Source organism: Chiloscyllium punctatum, chromosome 19 (genome assembly GCF_047496795.1).
Source record: "Chiloscyllium punctatum isolate Juve2018m chromosome 19, sChiPun1.3, whole genome shotgun sequence".
In the NCBI taxonomy this organism is placed as follows: domain Eukaryota; kingdom Metazoa; phylum Chordata; class Chondrichthyes; order Orectolobiformes; family Hemiscylliidae; genus Chiloscyllium; species Chiloscyllium punctatum.
The window spans coordinates 97289846-97306363 of record NC_092757.1 but is presented as its reverse complement, the minus strand read 5'-3'; the positions used below and the strand labels follow the sequence as shown (position 1 = coordinate 97306363).

Genomic DNA, 16518 nt, shown 5'->3' with positions numbered 1-16518 from the left:
ATCATTCTACTCTTCTCGTGATTCTAGGTTTTGTTTTTTATTAAGTTCAAATTCCATCATATGGGATTTGAACCGTGTTCCCAGAACATTGTCTGGATCTCTGGATTAATAGTCTGGTGATAATACCAGTACCCCATCGGCTCCCCAGGATAAGCTCTTACTGTTTTCTTTGGAGCTGACAAGGCTGAGGGGGACATGACTGAGATGTGTACAAATTATGAGGGGCATGGACACAGCCTGGAAACAGCTGTTCCTTTTAGTTGAAGGCATAATTTAAAGTGAAGTGTGAGGGGTTTAGACGAAATAATGTTTCTCCTAAAAGATACTGGGAATCTAGAATGCACGCCTTGGAAGGGTAGTAGACGTGGGAGACCTCACAGCCTTTTAAAAGTACTTGGGTGAGCACTTGAAATGTGCTGGAAATGGGAACAGAGTTGATAAATTGCGTTGACTCAATGAGCCAAATGGCCTCTTCTGTACCCTATAACTCTGTCATAATGCTTAATGCAATTGTAATAAGTAAAATAAAATGTTTAAATATTTGAAAGGTTAGGATGCTTGTGTTAACAATTATGTTTGTTAGCAGAAAAAAGCAGAGGAAGCTCACAAAATCCTTGAAGGTCTGGGTCCAAGAGTAGAATTGGTAAGTGTCATGTATCTACTGTCCATGCAATGTCCTTTGTCTGCTGCATGCTTCTGATTTCAGTCATTCCAATATCACCCCTGTATTGCAGCTATCAATAGTTTGCAATTATAAGATGCGCATAGCTGATAGGATTACCAATGGTTGCATTCCTTTGTTCTTTGCAGCCATGCCCACGTCAGTTCACAATGTGAAACACTCAGAAAAGATTCCATGCCCAACATCGCACACTTCAAATCATGATCTGACCTGAATTGTGACTGTACAATATGTGCCAGATTCTTGTGAGAGATGTGTGGAATTTTATATTTATGTCTTTTACCAAAGAATATCCATCAACATAAGATTGGAAAATATCTGCAAGGAACATTTGTAGCTGAGAACATAAATGGGAGCAGGAAAAGTCCACATGGTCCATTGAATCTGCATCACTACTTATTGCATTCATGACTGATCTTTGACTTCAGCTCCTTTTTGCTACCTGCTCCCTGTTTCACTTTATTGTTTGAGAGACCAAAAATCTTCCTGTCTCAACATTAAATATTTTCATTGTGGCGAATTCCTAACTCCCAGGGGTAGAGAATTTCATTGATTTGCAATCCTTTGAATAAAGAAGTTTCTCCTCTTCTAAATCCTAATTGAGACTGCATTTTTGTTGTAAACTCCCCATCGAGAGAAACAACCTCGATGTCATAATCTTAAATGCTTCAATACAATCACCTCTCATTTGCTAAACTCCATCATCTCATCATGGATCAAAACAGTGTCATGCACCTACATGATGCACTGCAACAACATATCAAGGCTTCTCTGACAGCTTCAGCCCCATGATCTTTAGAAGAACAAGGGCAGCAACTGAAAGGGGAGGTCATGCCTGACAAACCTGTTGGTATTCTTTGAAGAGGTGACAAGTAGGTTAGACCAAGGAAACTCAGTGGATGTGGTCTATCTAGACTTCCAAAAGGCCTTTGATAAGGTGCCACATGGGAGGCTGCTGAGCAAGGTGAGGGCCCATGGTGTTCGAGGTGAGCTATTGGGATGGATTGAGGATTGGCTGTCTGACAGAAGGCAGAGAGTTGGGATAAAAGGTTCTTTTTCAGAATGGCAGCCGGTGTCGAGCAGTGTCCCGCAGGGTTCAGTGTTGGGGCCACAGCTGTTCGCATTATATATTAATGATCTGGATGAAGGGACTGGGGGCATTCTAGTGAAGTTTGCCGATGATACGAAGACAGGTGGACAGGCGGGTAGTACTGAGGAAGTGTGGAGGCTGCAGAAGGATCTAGACAGTTTGGGAGAGTGGTCCAGGAAATGGCTGATGGAATTCAACGTGAACAAATGCGAGGTCTTGCACTTTGGCAAAAAGAATAAAAGCGCAGACTACTTTCTAAACGGTGAGAAAATTCGTAAAGCCAAAGTACAAAGGGATCTGGGAGTGCTAGTCGAGGATTCTCTAAAGGTCACATGCAGGTTGAGTCTGTGATGAAGAAAGCGAATGCAATGTTGTCACTTATCTCAAGAGGGTTGGAATATAAAAACACCGTTGTGCTACTGAGACTTTATAAAGCTCTGGTTAGGCCCCATTTGGAGTACTGTGTCCAGTTTTGGTCCCCACACCTCAGGAAGGACATACTGGCACTCGAACGTGTCCAGCGGGGATTCACACGGATGATCCCTGGAATGGTAGGTCTAACATATGAGGAACGGCTGAGGATCCTGGGATTGTATTCATTGGAGTTTAGAAGATTAAGGGGAGATCTAATAGAGACGTACAAGATAATACATGGCTTGGAAAGGGTGGATGCTAGGAAATTGTTTCCGTTAGGTGAGGAGACTAGGACCCGTGGACACAGCCTTAGAATTAGAGGGGTAAATTCAGAACAGAAATGTGGAGACATTTCTTCAGCCAGAGAGTGGTGGGCCTGTGGAATTCATTGCCGCAGAGTGCAGTGGAGGGTGGGACGCTAACTGTCTTCAAGGCAGAGATTGATAGATTCTTGTTGTCTCGGGGAATTAAGGGCTACGGGGAGAATGCGGGTAAATGGAGTTGAAGTGCCCATCGGCCATGATTGAATGGCGGAGTGGACTCGATGGGCCGAATGGCCTTCCTTCCACTCCTATGTCTTATGGAAAGTTCTCCTCCAAGCCCCACACAATCCTGGTGCACCAATGCTCCACTATCGCATGGCCAAAATCCTGAAACTCCTCCTTCCAAAGCGTTGTGGGCATCCCTACACTACAAAGACTACAGTGGGAGAAAGTAAGGACAGCAGATGCTGGAGATCAAAGTTGAGAGTGTGGTGCTGGAAAAGCACAGCTGGTCAGGCAGCATTCGAGGGCTTCCTGATGAAGGACTTACGCCCGAAATGTCGATTCTCCTGCTCCTTGGATGATGCCTGAAAGATTACAGTGGTCCAAAGAGGCAACTAAGAATCATCTCCAGGGTATTTAAGAACGGACAATAAATAAATGCTAGCATTTCCAGTGATGTTTAATTCATATCTCATGAATTTAAGAAAAATCTATCTCAAGGATGTTTGCTGTGATAACTGCATTGCAGGTAAAACTGTGTAATTTTGGTCTCCGCATTTAAGGAAGGAGATACCTGTGGGTACATTCCACATTACATAGTTCTGTACCCAGTGTAAAACTAATTGGAAATGGTCTGTCACTGTACTGACACTGGTTATGGGCCTGTTCCAATAACAATAGGATGCAGTGCTGATAAGTACTGTTCTCTAACTGTGCAAATCTGGGTAGAGTATCTCCCTCCTTTCTGAAATAATGGGACTGAATGTGCAACTTTGCAATCTGCAGCAACCGTTCAGAATCTACAGAGTTTTGAAGGATGACCACCAGTGCATTCACAATCTCTTTTGCTACCTTTTTCAACACTCTTGTGATATCAATCCTGGGGATGTCTGCTTTCAGTACAATTACTTTCTCCACTATTGATTCTTCATTAATGCTAATTTATTTCTGTTCCTTGTTCTAACATTACCTTGGTTCGATTATTTCTGCAAGATTTTGTGCATCTTCCTCTGTAAAGGCAGTCCTAAAATAGTCATTTCAAGCTTCTGCCATATCCCCATTTCCCCTCATACGTTTTTGTGTCTCAGCCTGCAATGGACCTATGATTATTAGATTAGATTAGATTAAGTTAGATTAGATTACTTGCCGTGTGGAAACAGGCCCTTCGGCCCAACAAGTCCACACCAACCCGCCGAAGCGCAATCCACCCATACCCCTACATTTACCCCTTCACCTAACACTACGGGTAATTTAGCATGGCCATTTCACCTAACCTGCACATCTTTGGACTGTGGGAGGAAACCGGAGCACCCGGAGGAAACCCACGCAGACACGGAGAATGTGCAAATTCCACACAGACAGTTGCCTGAGGCGGGAATTGAACCCGATTTCTGGCGCTGTGAGGCAACAGTGCTAACCACTGTGCCATCGTGCCACTCGTTGTTTCTTTTTAATAAATCTACAAAAGCTTTCCCAGTGTACTTTGCAGTTGTTGTTAGTTTACATTCATATTGTATTCTCTCTTTATCCATTTCTCAGTCCTCTGTTAAATTCGAAGCACTCTTACTCCTTTGATTACTATGTTTTTGGGTAACTTTATAAGCCATTCTTTTAATCTAGTACAATCTTTAACTTGATTGGTTATCTACAGTTAACTCACTTTTCCTGCTTGTTTTGTGTGTCAAAGGATGTTTGTTGTGAACCATCCATTGATTGTTTTAAATACTCAGCATTACCTGTCTACAATCCTAACTTTTAATTATTTTCCCAATATATCATAACCGACTTGTCCATCATATCTTCATGGTTTTTCTTTGTTTAGATTTAAGACCCCAGTTGAATTACATTTTAATGGACTCTATTGACTTCAAACTGAATGGAAAATGCCATCATATTGTGGTCACATTTCCCTAAAAGACGTTTTGCATCAAGCTCATTACTTAGCCCTTTCTCTTGGAAAATATTAGGTATAAATGGCCTATTCCACGGTTGGTTCCTCCATATGTTAATCTAGAAAACTATCTTGTACACATTCCTGGAATTTTGTCCTCCACGGTATTGGTGCTCACTATTCAGTCTTTATGTAGATTGAAGTAATTCATGATTGTTAAATTGCCCTTGTTACATATGCTGCCGATTTCTGCTGTGTATCCTACACGATCACTACTATTTGACCAATAAACAATAACTACAGATATTTCTGACGAAGAGTCATGTTGGATTTAACATTTACTCTGTTTCTGTCTCCACAGAAGCTGCTAGACTTGCTGAGTTTATCCAGCATTTTTTTTTCATTTCAAATTTCCAAGTATCCATAATATTTTGTTTTTATTATCCTACCAAATTTGCTGTGCCTTATTTCTTATCTTCAAACAATTTCTACATCTTGTTCTTCAGATCTTGGAATCCCCACAGTGCGGAAAGTGGTCATTTGGCCCAATGAGTGTGCACCGGCCCTCTGAAAGGCATCCAAACGAGACCCGGTCCCCCTATTCCTATAACCCTGCATTAATCATGGCTAATCCATCTAACCTGCACTACCTTGGACACTAACCTGGGTCCCTGGCGCTGTGAGGCCACAGTGCTTGCCCCATCTAAGGTCTTTTCTCATTAACGCCCTAAACGCATCCCTTATTAGCAACACTACTATCTCTGTTTCCTTTTTGCTTGTCCTTCTAAATTTTGAATATTTTTAAGTAATCTGTTCCCAGCCATGGTCACTGTTTAGCCACCTGTCTGTAATTGCAACTTAGTCAGTTCCATTTGTGTCATCAGGTTACTTTATTGCGAATACTGTATGAATTCAGGCAAGAATGTATTTAATTCTGTCTTTTTAAAATTACTATGCCCAAGTCAGGATCTGCATGAACTTGTATAGTTTGCTATGTGAAAGCTTCTGAAAATGGGATTATGGGTGCTGTGAATTCAAGTTGTGTGTCTTGATGTGGATCTTTCTGAGTGACCATGTAAAATACTGTAATGGAGGTTTGCTCGCTGAGCTGGAAGGTTCTTTTTCATGTCGCAAACCTACATCAAGAACCTCCAACCTGTGCTACAAATCTTCTCAAAACTAGCTAATGTAAAATAATCTTGTGGAGTTTGCAAATTCTGCAGAGAATTGTGGTGATCTAATGATGGAAAATTATTTTGGGATGTAGAACACCACCTGGTATTTATGCACCTAGTAAAGGTCTCGTATAACCACAGGTGATGTAACACAAAAACACAGAGGACCATGAATCTCTCAGCTTCTGTCTGTTGCTACTTGCTGGGTCTGGACATTATCCATAGGTGAATGGAGGGTAGTTAACAATTTGGCCATTACGTTTCTCCATTTAAAACCAAACCTTTAGGTGAGCCTGAGTGATTTATAGATCATGGATTGTGGTAGCCGTGCACCTTCAGGGAGGTGGGTTTAATTAACTTTTTACCCATTTATTAAGACATTGCACGAATTTTTGCTGCAATTTTCAAAGTGGTAAATCTATTATGATGCTTAAGGAAGATTACATAGATTAGATTAATTACAGTGTGGAAACAGGCACTTCAGCCCAACAAGTCCACACTGACCTGCCAAAGTGCAACCCACCCAGACCCATTCCCCTACATTTACCCCTTCACCTAACACTACTGGCAATTTAGCATGGCCAACTCACCTAACCTGCATATTTTTTAAAGAGTGGGAGGAAACCGGAGGAAACCCACACAGACACTGGGAGAATGTGCAAACTCCACACAGTCAGTTGCCTGCGGTGGGAATTGAACCCTGGTCTCTGGTGCTGTGAGGCAGCAGTGCTAACCACTGTGCCACCCACGATGTTTTTAATTCTGAAAATGTTAGGCCAGTGGTTACGTTGTAGTATTTTTTAAAAGTCAATCGTAAATATTCACTAATACACATTGATAATCATCAACCTCATCTTTTTCAGCCACTTTACAACCAACCATCTGATACCAAGATCTACCATGAAAACATCAAAACGTAAGTAACATCTGGGGTGGTTGCTGTGCTGTATGATCTGAATGAGATTAAATAATATTATGCTCTGGGATTTGCTGCCCTGATCCCACCTTACTGGATATCAGTCAGTGATGTATGCTAAAGTTTATTGCGCTAATGACCTATGAAAAGCTGCTGCCATCTTCTGAAACAAAAACAGAAGTCGTTGGAAAAGCTCAGCTGGCCTGGCAGCATTTGGGAAGAAAAATCAGAGTTAGTATTTCAAGTCTGGTGATCCTTCCTCAGAACTGAGGACTCAGTTCTGAGGAAGGGTCACTGGCCCAAAACGTTGACTATGATTTCTCTTCACAAATCCTGCCAGATTGGCTGAGCTTTTCCAGCAACTTCTATTTTTGTTTCTGATTTACAGCATCCACAGTTCTTGTGATTGCCATCTAAAGAATGTATTTTGAGTAGTTCTTAGTCAGAATGGAGCAATCTTAACAAATTACTTAACTTTATATTTTAAAAAAATGTTGATCTGTTGCTTCTTTACTCATCTCTTAGTCAATCCAAACAAACTAATGTCATAAAATAGAATGAAAGACGAAACAGAAATGAATTGGTCAAATACTGTTGTGTACTAGATTTGGCATGTGTTGTGTTTTTGTGTTCGCCTTAACACAAAATTGCCAGTCTTGTTTGGTAAGAAGTGTAGGTTCAATTTACTTAAATTTCAGAAAAGTTTATTTAACAGACAAGCTGAACTCTTGTAGAGTGACATTTATACCTTAGTCTAGCATTGCTGCTTGGGCTGTTTATGGCTGCTGGTCATATGGTGACATTCTTATCCATGGCTTATAGACACACTCGGCTCTTGAAGCGGTAATCAATAGAATGTGTTGCATGTTTACCTCAAAGTGTCAGTGTTTAATGCTTCTTGTTGGGCTGGAAATAGCCTGGCTTCACTGTAAACTCATTGTTTAAAAGACAAAAACGAAAACTTGAAATCCAGAAATACAGTGCTTAATATGTGGAGGTATAGACTGAATATGTGTATAATTTAATGCTGCACTGTCTTTTCAATACAATTCTTTAAAGATCTGTTCAATCATCTATGACTATTAATTCTTTCTTTGTTAACTATGGACAAATTTGGCCATAGGGTCACATAGAGTAAAGAACATATCAAGCCAATTTTTATGCTCCATTTGAACCTCATCCTATCTTTGCTCTCCCAGTCTAGCATAGTAATCTCTTGTTCTTTTCAATAAATGCTTGTCAAGCTACCCCACAAATTTATACTATATGTTTCAATGATTTGCTGTGGTAGCAACTTTTGTATTCTCTCTACACTTTAGAACAAATTTCCTTCTGAATTTCCCACTCGATTTCTTGGTGACTACCTTAAAATGGTGGTCTCTAGTTATATGCCTCCCCAAAAATGGAAGTATTAAAGTGCCAGGGTCACTTAAGGCGTGGAGAGAGGCCACCGATCCAACGATTCTAGGCTGGTTTGTCACAGAACAGTCCAGTCAGTCCCACTTCACTCAGTGCCTGGAACCCTGCACGATTTTTCTTTCCAGTGTCCAATCATTTTTGTTTTGAAATCATTATTTCTGCATCCATCACTGTTGTAGGAAATGAGTTCTATGTCATTCCCTCCTGCTGTATAAAAGAATGTTTTGTATCTCTGAGTCGAAATCTTAAAACTGTGTCTGCTACTCCTTGTATTGTTATGCCTCACTGAAGTAGCATGCTGGAGCTCAAACCTCATTATTTCTGGAGTCAGCGCAAAAGTTAAAGATTTTATAAAAGTACACAGAAACTGCCCAATTTACCTGACTTTCAGACCTAGGTTGACAAAGTGCGGACTAGGTTTTTGCATTTAATAGGAATTACTATTAGATACAAATAGATTGTAGTTACAGGTGAACAATTATGAACTATCAACTGTAACTCTACATGTTAAAACTCTAACCAACTTAATAAGTCCGTCTGCAATCCTTCCCCCAGTGCTTGAACAAGCAACAGTGTCAACAGCAATTACAGTGAATGTCACGTAACATTGCTTTTAAAAACTGCAGCAATCTCTTCATCAATTTTCTATTTTAGACCACAATCAAAAATTCATAAAAATAAAAAGATAAGTTTTTAACTGCAACATGAGCTAATGGATTGAGATTATCCTTGTTTACTTTATCTGAGCCTTTCATGGAATCCCAACTGTGTGAAACAGGCTATTCGGCCCATTGCGTTTATCTCACTGTGTATTTCCCATGGCTAATCCACCTGCACAACTTTGGACTGTGGGAAGAAACCAGAACAGACATGAGAATGTGCAAACTTCACACAGTCACCCAAAGGTGGAATTGAACCCGGGTCCCTAGTGCTGAGAGCCAACAGTGCTAACCACTGAGCCACCTTGTTGCCCTAATGATCTCGTACACTTTATCAAAACTCCTGATAATTTCTTTTGCCCTAAGAAGAACAAACCCAGCTTTTCCTACCTCGTCTTGTCACAGAAAAAACCCTTATCCCCAATGTAGTAAATCGCTTTGAATCCTCTCAAAGATCTTCACATCTGTCCTCAGGTGCCCAGAGCTGAACAAGGTCCCTCTAGTTCTGATCTAACCACAGCTTTATGTAGATTCAGCACTCGTGGAGGTCTATGCCTCCACGTATTTGTTGCTGTAATCTATAGAACACTGAACTGGTACACTAAATCTGATGTTGGATCTGCTTGTCAGTGGAGGCTGCCAAGCTATGGAAAGTCCTCAGCATATTCATTTACATACTGTCAGTAAGGTGGAAGCACTGAGGAGAAATTGGAATAAGCTACCAGAGGTGGTCGTAGAGGCTGATACAATTACATTTAAAAGACATATGGATGAGTATATGAATAGGAAAGGTTTAGAGGAATATGGGTCAAAGGCTGGCAAATGGGACTAGATGAATGTTAAATATCTGGTCGACATGGACAAATTAGACAAAGGGTATGTTTCTGTGCTGTACATCTGCTATGACAATGACTCTAAATTACAGGCGTATAAGAAATTGGGTGAGTGGTAGGAAACAGAATGTTCGAGTAATGGAAAAGTACTCAAATTGGCAAGATGTTTGGTGATGTCCTATAGGAATCTATGTTGGCGATTAATGTAATTATTCACAATTAATGACTTGGATAATTACAATAGGATATTAATGGTTTAGGTGAATGGGCAAAGCTGTGACTGATTTTAATATAAACAAGTGTAAGGTTGTCTACTTTGGAGCAAAAAAGGATAGATCAGGATATTTTTTGGAACACAAAGTGCAGTGGATGTTCAACACGATTTGGGAGTTTAGGTGCATAGCTCTTTAAAATGCCATGAAGAGCTGCAGAGAATCATCAAGAAACCTAACAGAATGCTGGGCTTCATGTACAACGGGCTGTAGTATAAGGATGCAGACATTATGCTGCAGTTATACAAAACCCTGTGGAGATTTGGAACAGTCTTCATCAAATGATGGTCGATGCTAATTCAATTGTTAAATTTAATCTGAGCTAGATATATTTTCACAAAGTGTATTAAGGGCTGACAGCAGGGATATGGAATAAGCCAAAGATCAACCATGATTTTATTGCATGGTGGAGCAGGTTTGATGGACTGAATGGCCTACTCATGTTCCTATGTGTGTTTATGGTGATCATGTTAGATTTGTCGGAGAGGTGTCTGAGTTTGCGTTTTCTGATCGAGCAGGATTTAGTACCCATGCCACAGGACTTTTTTTTAAGATAAGTAACTGCTTGCAGCTAAGATTGTTAACAATACAGGGGTTATCTCACAAACTTGCTTGACACAGGTCCAGATTTTGAAAGGACAGGGCTTAGGAGGAATAGCTGGAGAGTAGAACCAATTTTAAGCAAGGAATCAAGTGGGCTAAAGGGGTCATGAAATAACTTTAACAAGCAGAATTATGGAGAACTCAAAGGCCTTTTATTCATATGTAAGAGGCCAGAGGGTAACTAGAGAAAGGGTTGGTCCACTAAAGGATAAGGAAGGAAGGTTGTGTGTTGAACCTGAGAAAATGGGTGAGATTCTCAATGATTACTTTTTGGCATCCATGCTCACTGAGGACAGGGACATGGTGAATGTTGAGATTAAAGATAGAAGTTTGTTTACTTTGGATCATGTTGAGACAAGGAGGGAGGATGTGTTGGGTAGACTAAAGGATATGAAGGTGGACAATTCCCTTGGACCAGATGGGATCTATATCAAGTTGCTGCTGCAGGTGAGAGAAGAAACAGCTGGGGCCCTGACAGATATTGTTGTAGCATCCTTAAATACGGGTGAAGTGCCGGAGGAGTGGAGAGTTACTAGTGTGGTCGCACTGTTCAAGAAGGGTCGTAGGGATATTCCAGGGAACTACAGACCAATGAGCCTGACGTCAATGGTGGAAAAGTTCTTGGAGACGGTACTGAGGGATAGGATCTATTTATATTTGTAAAAGAATGGGCTTATCAGTGATAGGTAACGTGGTTTTGTGTGGGGGAGATCGTGCCTTACCGACGTAATAGAGTTCCTTGAGGAAGTGACCAATTGACAGATGAAGGAAGGGATGGAGATGTTATATAAATACACTTTAGTAAGGCATTTGATCAGGCTCCCCATAGTAAACTAATGGAGAAAATGAAGTCACATGGTTTGCAGGGTGTTCTAGCTAGGTGGATAAAGAGCTGGTTGAGCAACAGAAGACAGTAGTAGTAGTTGAAGGGAGTTTCTCGAAATGGAGGAAGGTGACCAGTGGTGTTCAATAGGGGTCAGTGCTGGGGCCGCTGTTGTTTGTGATATATATAAATGATCTGGAAGAAGGCACTGTTGGTATGATCAGCAAGTTTGCAGAAGACACGAAGATTGATGGAGTAGCAGAAAGCATAGGGGACTGTCAAAGAATATAGGAGAATATAGATAGACTGGAGAGTTGGGTGCAGAAGTGGCAGATACAGTTCGATCCAGGCACGTGAGGTGAGGCATTTTGGCAGGTCTAATTCTAGAATGAACTATACTGTAAACAGAAGAGCTTTGGGAAAAGTTGATGAGCAGAGAGATCTGGGAGTTCAGGTCCATTGTACTCTGAAAGTGGCTGCACAGGTGGATAGAGTGGTCAAGATGGATATGGTATGCTTGCCTTCATTGGACGGGTTATTGAGTTTAAGAGCTGGTAGATCATGTTAAAATTGTACAAGACTTTGGTTGGGCCGCATTTAGAATACTGTGCACAGTTCTGGTCGCCACGTTACCAAAAGGATGTGGACGCTTTGGAGAGGGTGCAGAGAAGGTTTATGAGGATGTTGCCTGGTATGGAAGGTGCTAGCTATGAGGAGAAGTTGAGAAGGTTAGGATTGTTTTCATTAGAAAAAAGGAGACTGGTGGGGACCTAATTGACATCTCCAAAATCGCGAAACGTATAGATAGGGTGGATAGCGATAAGTTTTTTTTTCTCAGGGTGAGGAATTCACTAATGAGAGGTCACGCGTTCAAGTTCAGAGGAGAAAGGTTTAAGGGGGATACATGTGAAAAGTACTTTAAACATAGGGTGGTAGGTACCTGGAACGCATTGCCAACAGAGGTAGTAGAGGCAGACACAGTAGATTGATTGAACGTGCGTCTAGACAGATGCATGAGTAGGTGGGGAGCAGAGGGCGACAGACCATTAGGAAATGGGCGATAGGTTTAGACAATGGATTTGGATCGGCACAGGCTTGGAGGGCCTGAGGGGCCTGTTCCTGGGCCGTAAATTTGCTTTGTTCTTTGTTCTTTATTAAGATCAGTGAAGGAGGTAAAAGAGGGGGAGGTGTGGCTTTGTTAGTCAAGGACAGTATATTGGTGGCTGAAAGAACTTTTGACGAGGACTCATCTACTGAGGTTGTAAGGATTGAGGTTAGAAACAGGAGAGGAGAGGTCACACTGCTGGGAGTTTTTGTAGGCCTCTGCAAAGTTCCAGGGATGTAGAGGGGAGGATTGGCAAAACAATTCTGGGTAGGAGTGAAAGGAACAGAGTGGTCATTTTGGGGAATTTTAACTTCCCTAACATTGACTGGAAATGCTATAACTCTAGGACATTGGATGGATCAGTTTTTGTCCTGTGTGTGCAGGAGGGTTTCCTGACACGGTATTTCGAAGGGCCGACAAGAGGGCAGGCCACACTGGATCTGGTACTTGGTGTTTGATTTAGTAGTAGGTGAGCACTTTGGAGAGAGTGACCATAATTCGGTTATGTTTAGTTTAGCGATGAAAAGGGATAGGTACATGCCACAGGCCAAGAGATTTTGATGGGGCAAGAGCAATTGTAATATGATTAGGCAAGACTTAGGAGGCATAGATTGGGGTAGCAAAATGCAGGGAATGGAGACAATGTAGATGTGCTGGTTTAAGGAATAGTTATCTCCTATCTTTGATAGGTATGTCCCTGTCAGGCATGGAGGAAGTGATTAGGTAAGGGAAAAGTGGGTTACGAAAGGAATTGTCTCTTGTTAAGCGGAAGAGGGGGGCTTATGTGACATTGAGTTGAGATGATTCAAATGAGGTGATAGAGAGTTACAGGTTAGTTAGGAAGGAATTAAAGAGAGAGTTCAGAAGAGCAAGGAGGGGACATGAGTGATCTTTAGCAAGTAGAATAAAGAAGAACCCTAAAACTTTCTATTGGTATGTGAGGAACAAAAGGATGACTAGGGTAGGAATAAGGTCAGTCAAAGATGGAAATGGGAAGTTGTATGTGGACCCCATGGAGATCAGAGAGGTGCTAAACAAATGTTTCTCATATGTTTTCACTCCGGAAAAGGAGAATATTATAGAGGAGAAGAATGAGATACGGGCTATTAGACTAGAATGGATTGAAGTTAGTAAGGAGGAGGTGTTATCAGTTCTAGAAGGTGTAAAAATAGATAAGTCTCCTGGGTCAGTTGGGATTGATCAGAAAATTCTCTGGGAAGCTAGGGAGCAGATGGCGGAGCCTTTGGCCTTAATCTTTGTGTTATCATTGTCCACTGGTTTAGTATCAGAGGATTGGAGGATTGCAAATGTTGTGCCCTTGTTCAAGATGGGCAGTAGAGATGACCCAGGTGATTATAGCCAGTGAGCCTTACATCTGTTGTAAGAAAAGTTTTGGAAAGGATTATAAGAAATCGGATTTATAATCATCGAGCAAGTAACAATTTGCGTATCATCAACATGGTTTCGTCAAGGGCAGGTCATGTCTCACAAACCTCATTGAGGTTTTTTCTGAAGGTGACCAAGCATGTGGATGAAGGTAGCGCAGTTGACGTGGTAAACATGGAGGAGAAAGTGAGGATTGCAGATGCTGGAGATCAGAGCTTAAAAATGTGTTGCTGGAAAAGCACAGCGGGTCAGGCAGCATCCAAGGAGAAGGAGAATCGACGTTTGGGCATAAGCCCTTCTTCTCCTGAAGAAGGGCTTATGCCCGAAACGTCGATTCTCCTTCTCCTTGGATGCTGCCTGACCCGCTGCGCTTTTCCAGCAACACATTTTTAAGTGGTATACATGGACTTCAGTAAAGCCTTTGATAAGGTTCCACATGGTAGGCTGTTGGAGAAAATGTGGAGGCATGGGATTAAGGTTAATTTAGCAGTTTGGATTACAGACTGGCTTTCTGTAAGAAGGCAGCGAGTGGTGGTTGATGGAAAATATTTAGCCTGGAGTCTGGTTACTAGTAGTGTGCCACAAGGATCTGTTTTGGGACCACTGCTGTTTGTCTTTTTTATAAATGACTTGGAAGCAGGCATAAGTGGATGGGTTAGTTAGTTTGCAGATGACACAAAAATCGGTAGAGCAGTGGACAATGTGGAAGAATGTTACAGGTTGCAGGGGGACTTGGATAAACTGCAGAATTGGGCTGAGACATGGCAAATGGAGTTCAATGCAGCTAAATGTGAGGTGATGCACTTTGGGAAGAACAACAGGAAGGCAGAGTACTGGGTCAGTGGAAAAATTCTTGGTAGTGTGGATGTGCAGAGGGATCTTGATATCCATGTACATAAATCCCTGAAAGTTGCCACCCAGGTTGATAATGCTGTTAAGAAGGCACACAGTGTGTTAGGTTTCATTTGGTAGAGGGATTGAGTTCCGGAGACGTGATGTCATGCTGCAACTATACAAAACACTAGTCTGGCCGCACTTGGGATATTGTGTACAGTTCTGGTCGCCCCATTACAGGAAGGATGTGGATGTTGCCTGGTCTGGAGGAAAGGTCTTATGAGGAAAGGCTGAGGGACTTGGGTCTGTTGTATTAGAAAGAAGAAGGCTAAGAGGGGATTTCAAGGAGACATACATGATGGTAAGAGGATTAAATAGGGTAGACAGTGAGAGTCTTTTTCCTGGGACGCTTACATTGGCTTGTATGAGGGGGCATAGCTGCAAATTGAGGGGTGATAGATTTAAGACAATGTCAGAGGCAGGTTCTTTACGCAGAGTGGTAAGGGTGTGGAATGATCTGCCTGCCAATGTGGTTAACTCAGCCACATTAGGGGCTTTTAAACAATCCTTGGATAAGCATATGGATGAAGATGGGATAGTGTCGGGGGATGCGCTTAGATTAGCTGGGGGATGGGCTTAGATTAGTTCACAGATCGGCACAATATCGAGGGCCGAACAGCCTGTTCTGTGCTGCATTGTTCTATGTTCTGTGAACTCCTGTAAAATCAACTATGCTGGACTGGACATTGTGTCTCTGAGCAAAGGGTCCTGATTTTTCAACTTTCAAATGGCCAGTTTACCAAAGGAAGACAAATAAGAGGTTACAAAGACACCGATGTTTCCCAGCAGCACTGGGAAAAGGTTGTTACAAGTTGTTCAAACTAGTAATCACTTGTTGATCTTGCTTTATCGTGCTTTGTGTCAAATTACTTAATGATGAGGCAGAGTGTCAGCAGAGAAGGAAAACAAAAGAAACAAATGTAGCACACAGATCCCTTGTGGGACATGCTGTCCTATGTGCCCAAAGATACAGGTGTCAAGAATCATCCTGTTCAGTCAAGTGAAAGTATGTGCGATCCTGAGTGCATATTATTCATGAATCAGAAGACCCCCTCGATGGCAGTCAGTTCAGCATGACATGCTTGCTTTTGTACTCGATACCTTCATTTATGAAGCTCAAAATGTCTCATGCTGCACTAACCAGTCACTTAATTTGTCTTTTTGCCTTTTAAAATTTATGCACATATACATGTTCTAGTACTGTTACTCAATCTATATTGCCTTTCCACATATCTTATGCAAAGTCTATCACCTCACATTTCAACTTTGTAAAATTATGTCTGCCACTTCTTGTTGATGTCTTGTCCTTTGCAATTCATATTTTTTTTGGTTTGCCACACCATCAAGTTTGGTATGGTAAGCAAAGTTTGACATTTTGCCCTGCACATCCAGCAAAAGAAGCAGTGGTCGGAGCACTAATCTTTGGAGAAGCCATTGTCTAACATGTTTCAGTCTGAAAAATAACCATCTATGATAATTAATTGCTGTCTGTCCTTAAGGTACTTTTTATCCCAGTTCGCACTTGTTCTGTAAGCTTCAGTGTTGCTCAATGACCTTTGTGGTACCTTCTCAAAGGCTTTCTCAAACTCCATGTTTATAGCATGGTTTGCATTCTCTTCTACATCTTTTTTGATTGTTACTTTACTGGTACTACAAAAACCCAATACTCCTCTACCCCAACTAGACATTCTCATGTTTCTGACCAAGATGTATTGCCTCATGTTTGTTTAAAGGTAAAGTACTGCATATGTTGGAAATTTGAAATAAAGAGTGAAATTGTGGGACAAGCTCAGCAGGGCTGATAGCACCTGTGGAGAAAGAAGCAAAGTTAATGTTTTGAATCAGGTGTGACTGGCTCCTCTTCACACTTT

At 41.5% G+C, this 16518-nt stretch overlaps 1 protein-coding gene across 14 annotated transcripts in view; it reads left to right on the top strand.

The window, feature by feature from the left end:
• Nucleotides 1-16518, top strand: part of ncor1 (nuclear receptor corepressor 1) — a 406208-nt gene that overhangs the window by 117904 nt on the left and 271786 nt on the right. For 12 of the 14 annotated variants that reach the window (XM_072590142.1, XM_072590152.1, XM_072590145.1 and 9 more), the window contains 2 exons: nt 584-643; nt 6601-6653. In XM_072590142.1, coding sequence (XP_072446243.1) covers nt 584-643; nt 6601-6653 — 113 coding nt within the window. The remainder of the gene's footprint in view (nt 1-583; nt 644-6600; nt 6654-16518) is intronic. The other 2 variants (XM_072590155.1, XM_072590143.1) reach the window with 1 other exon arrangement.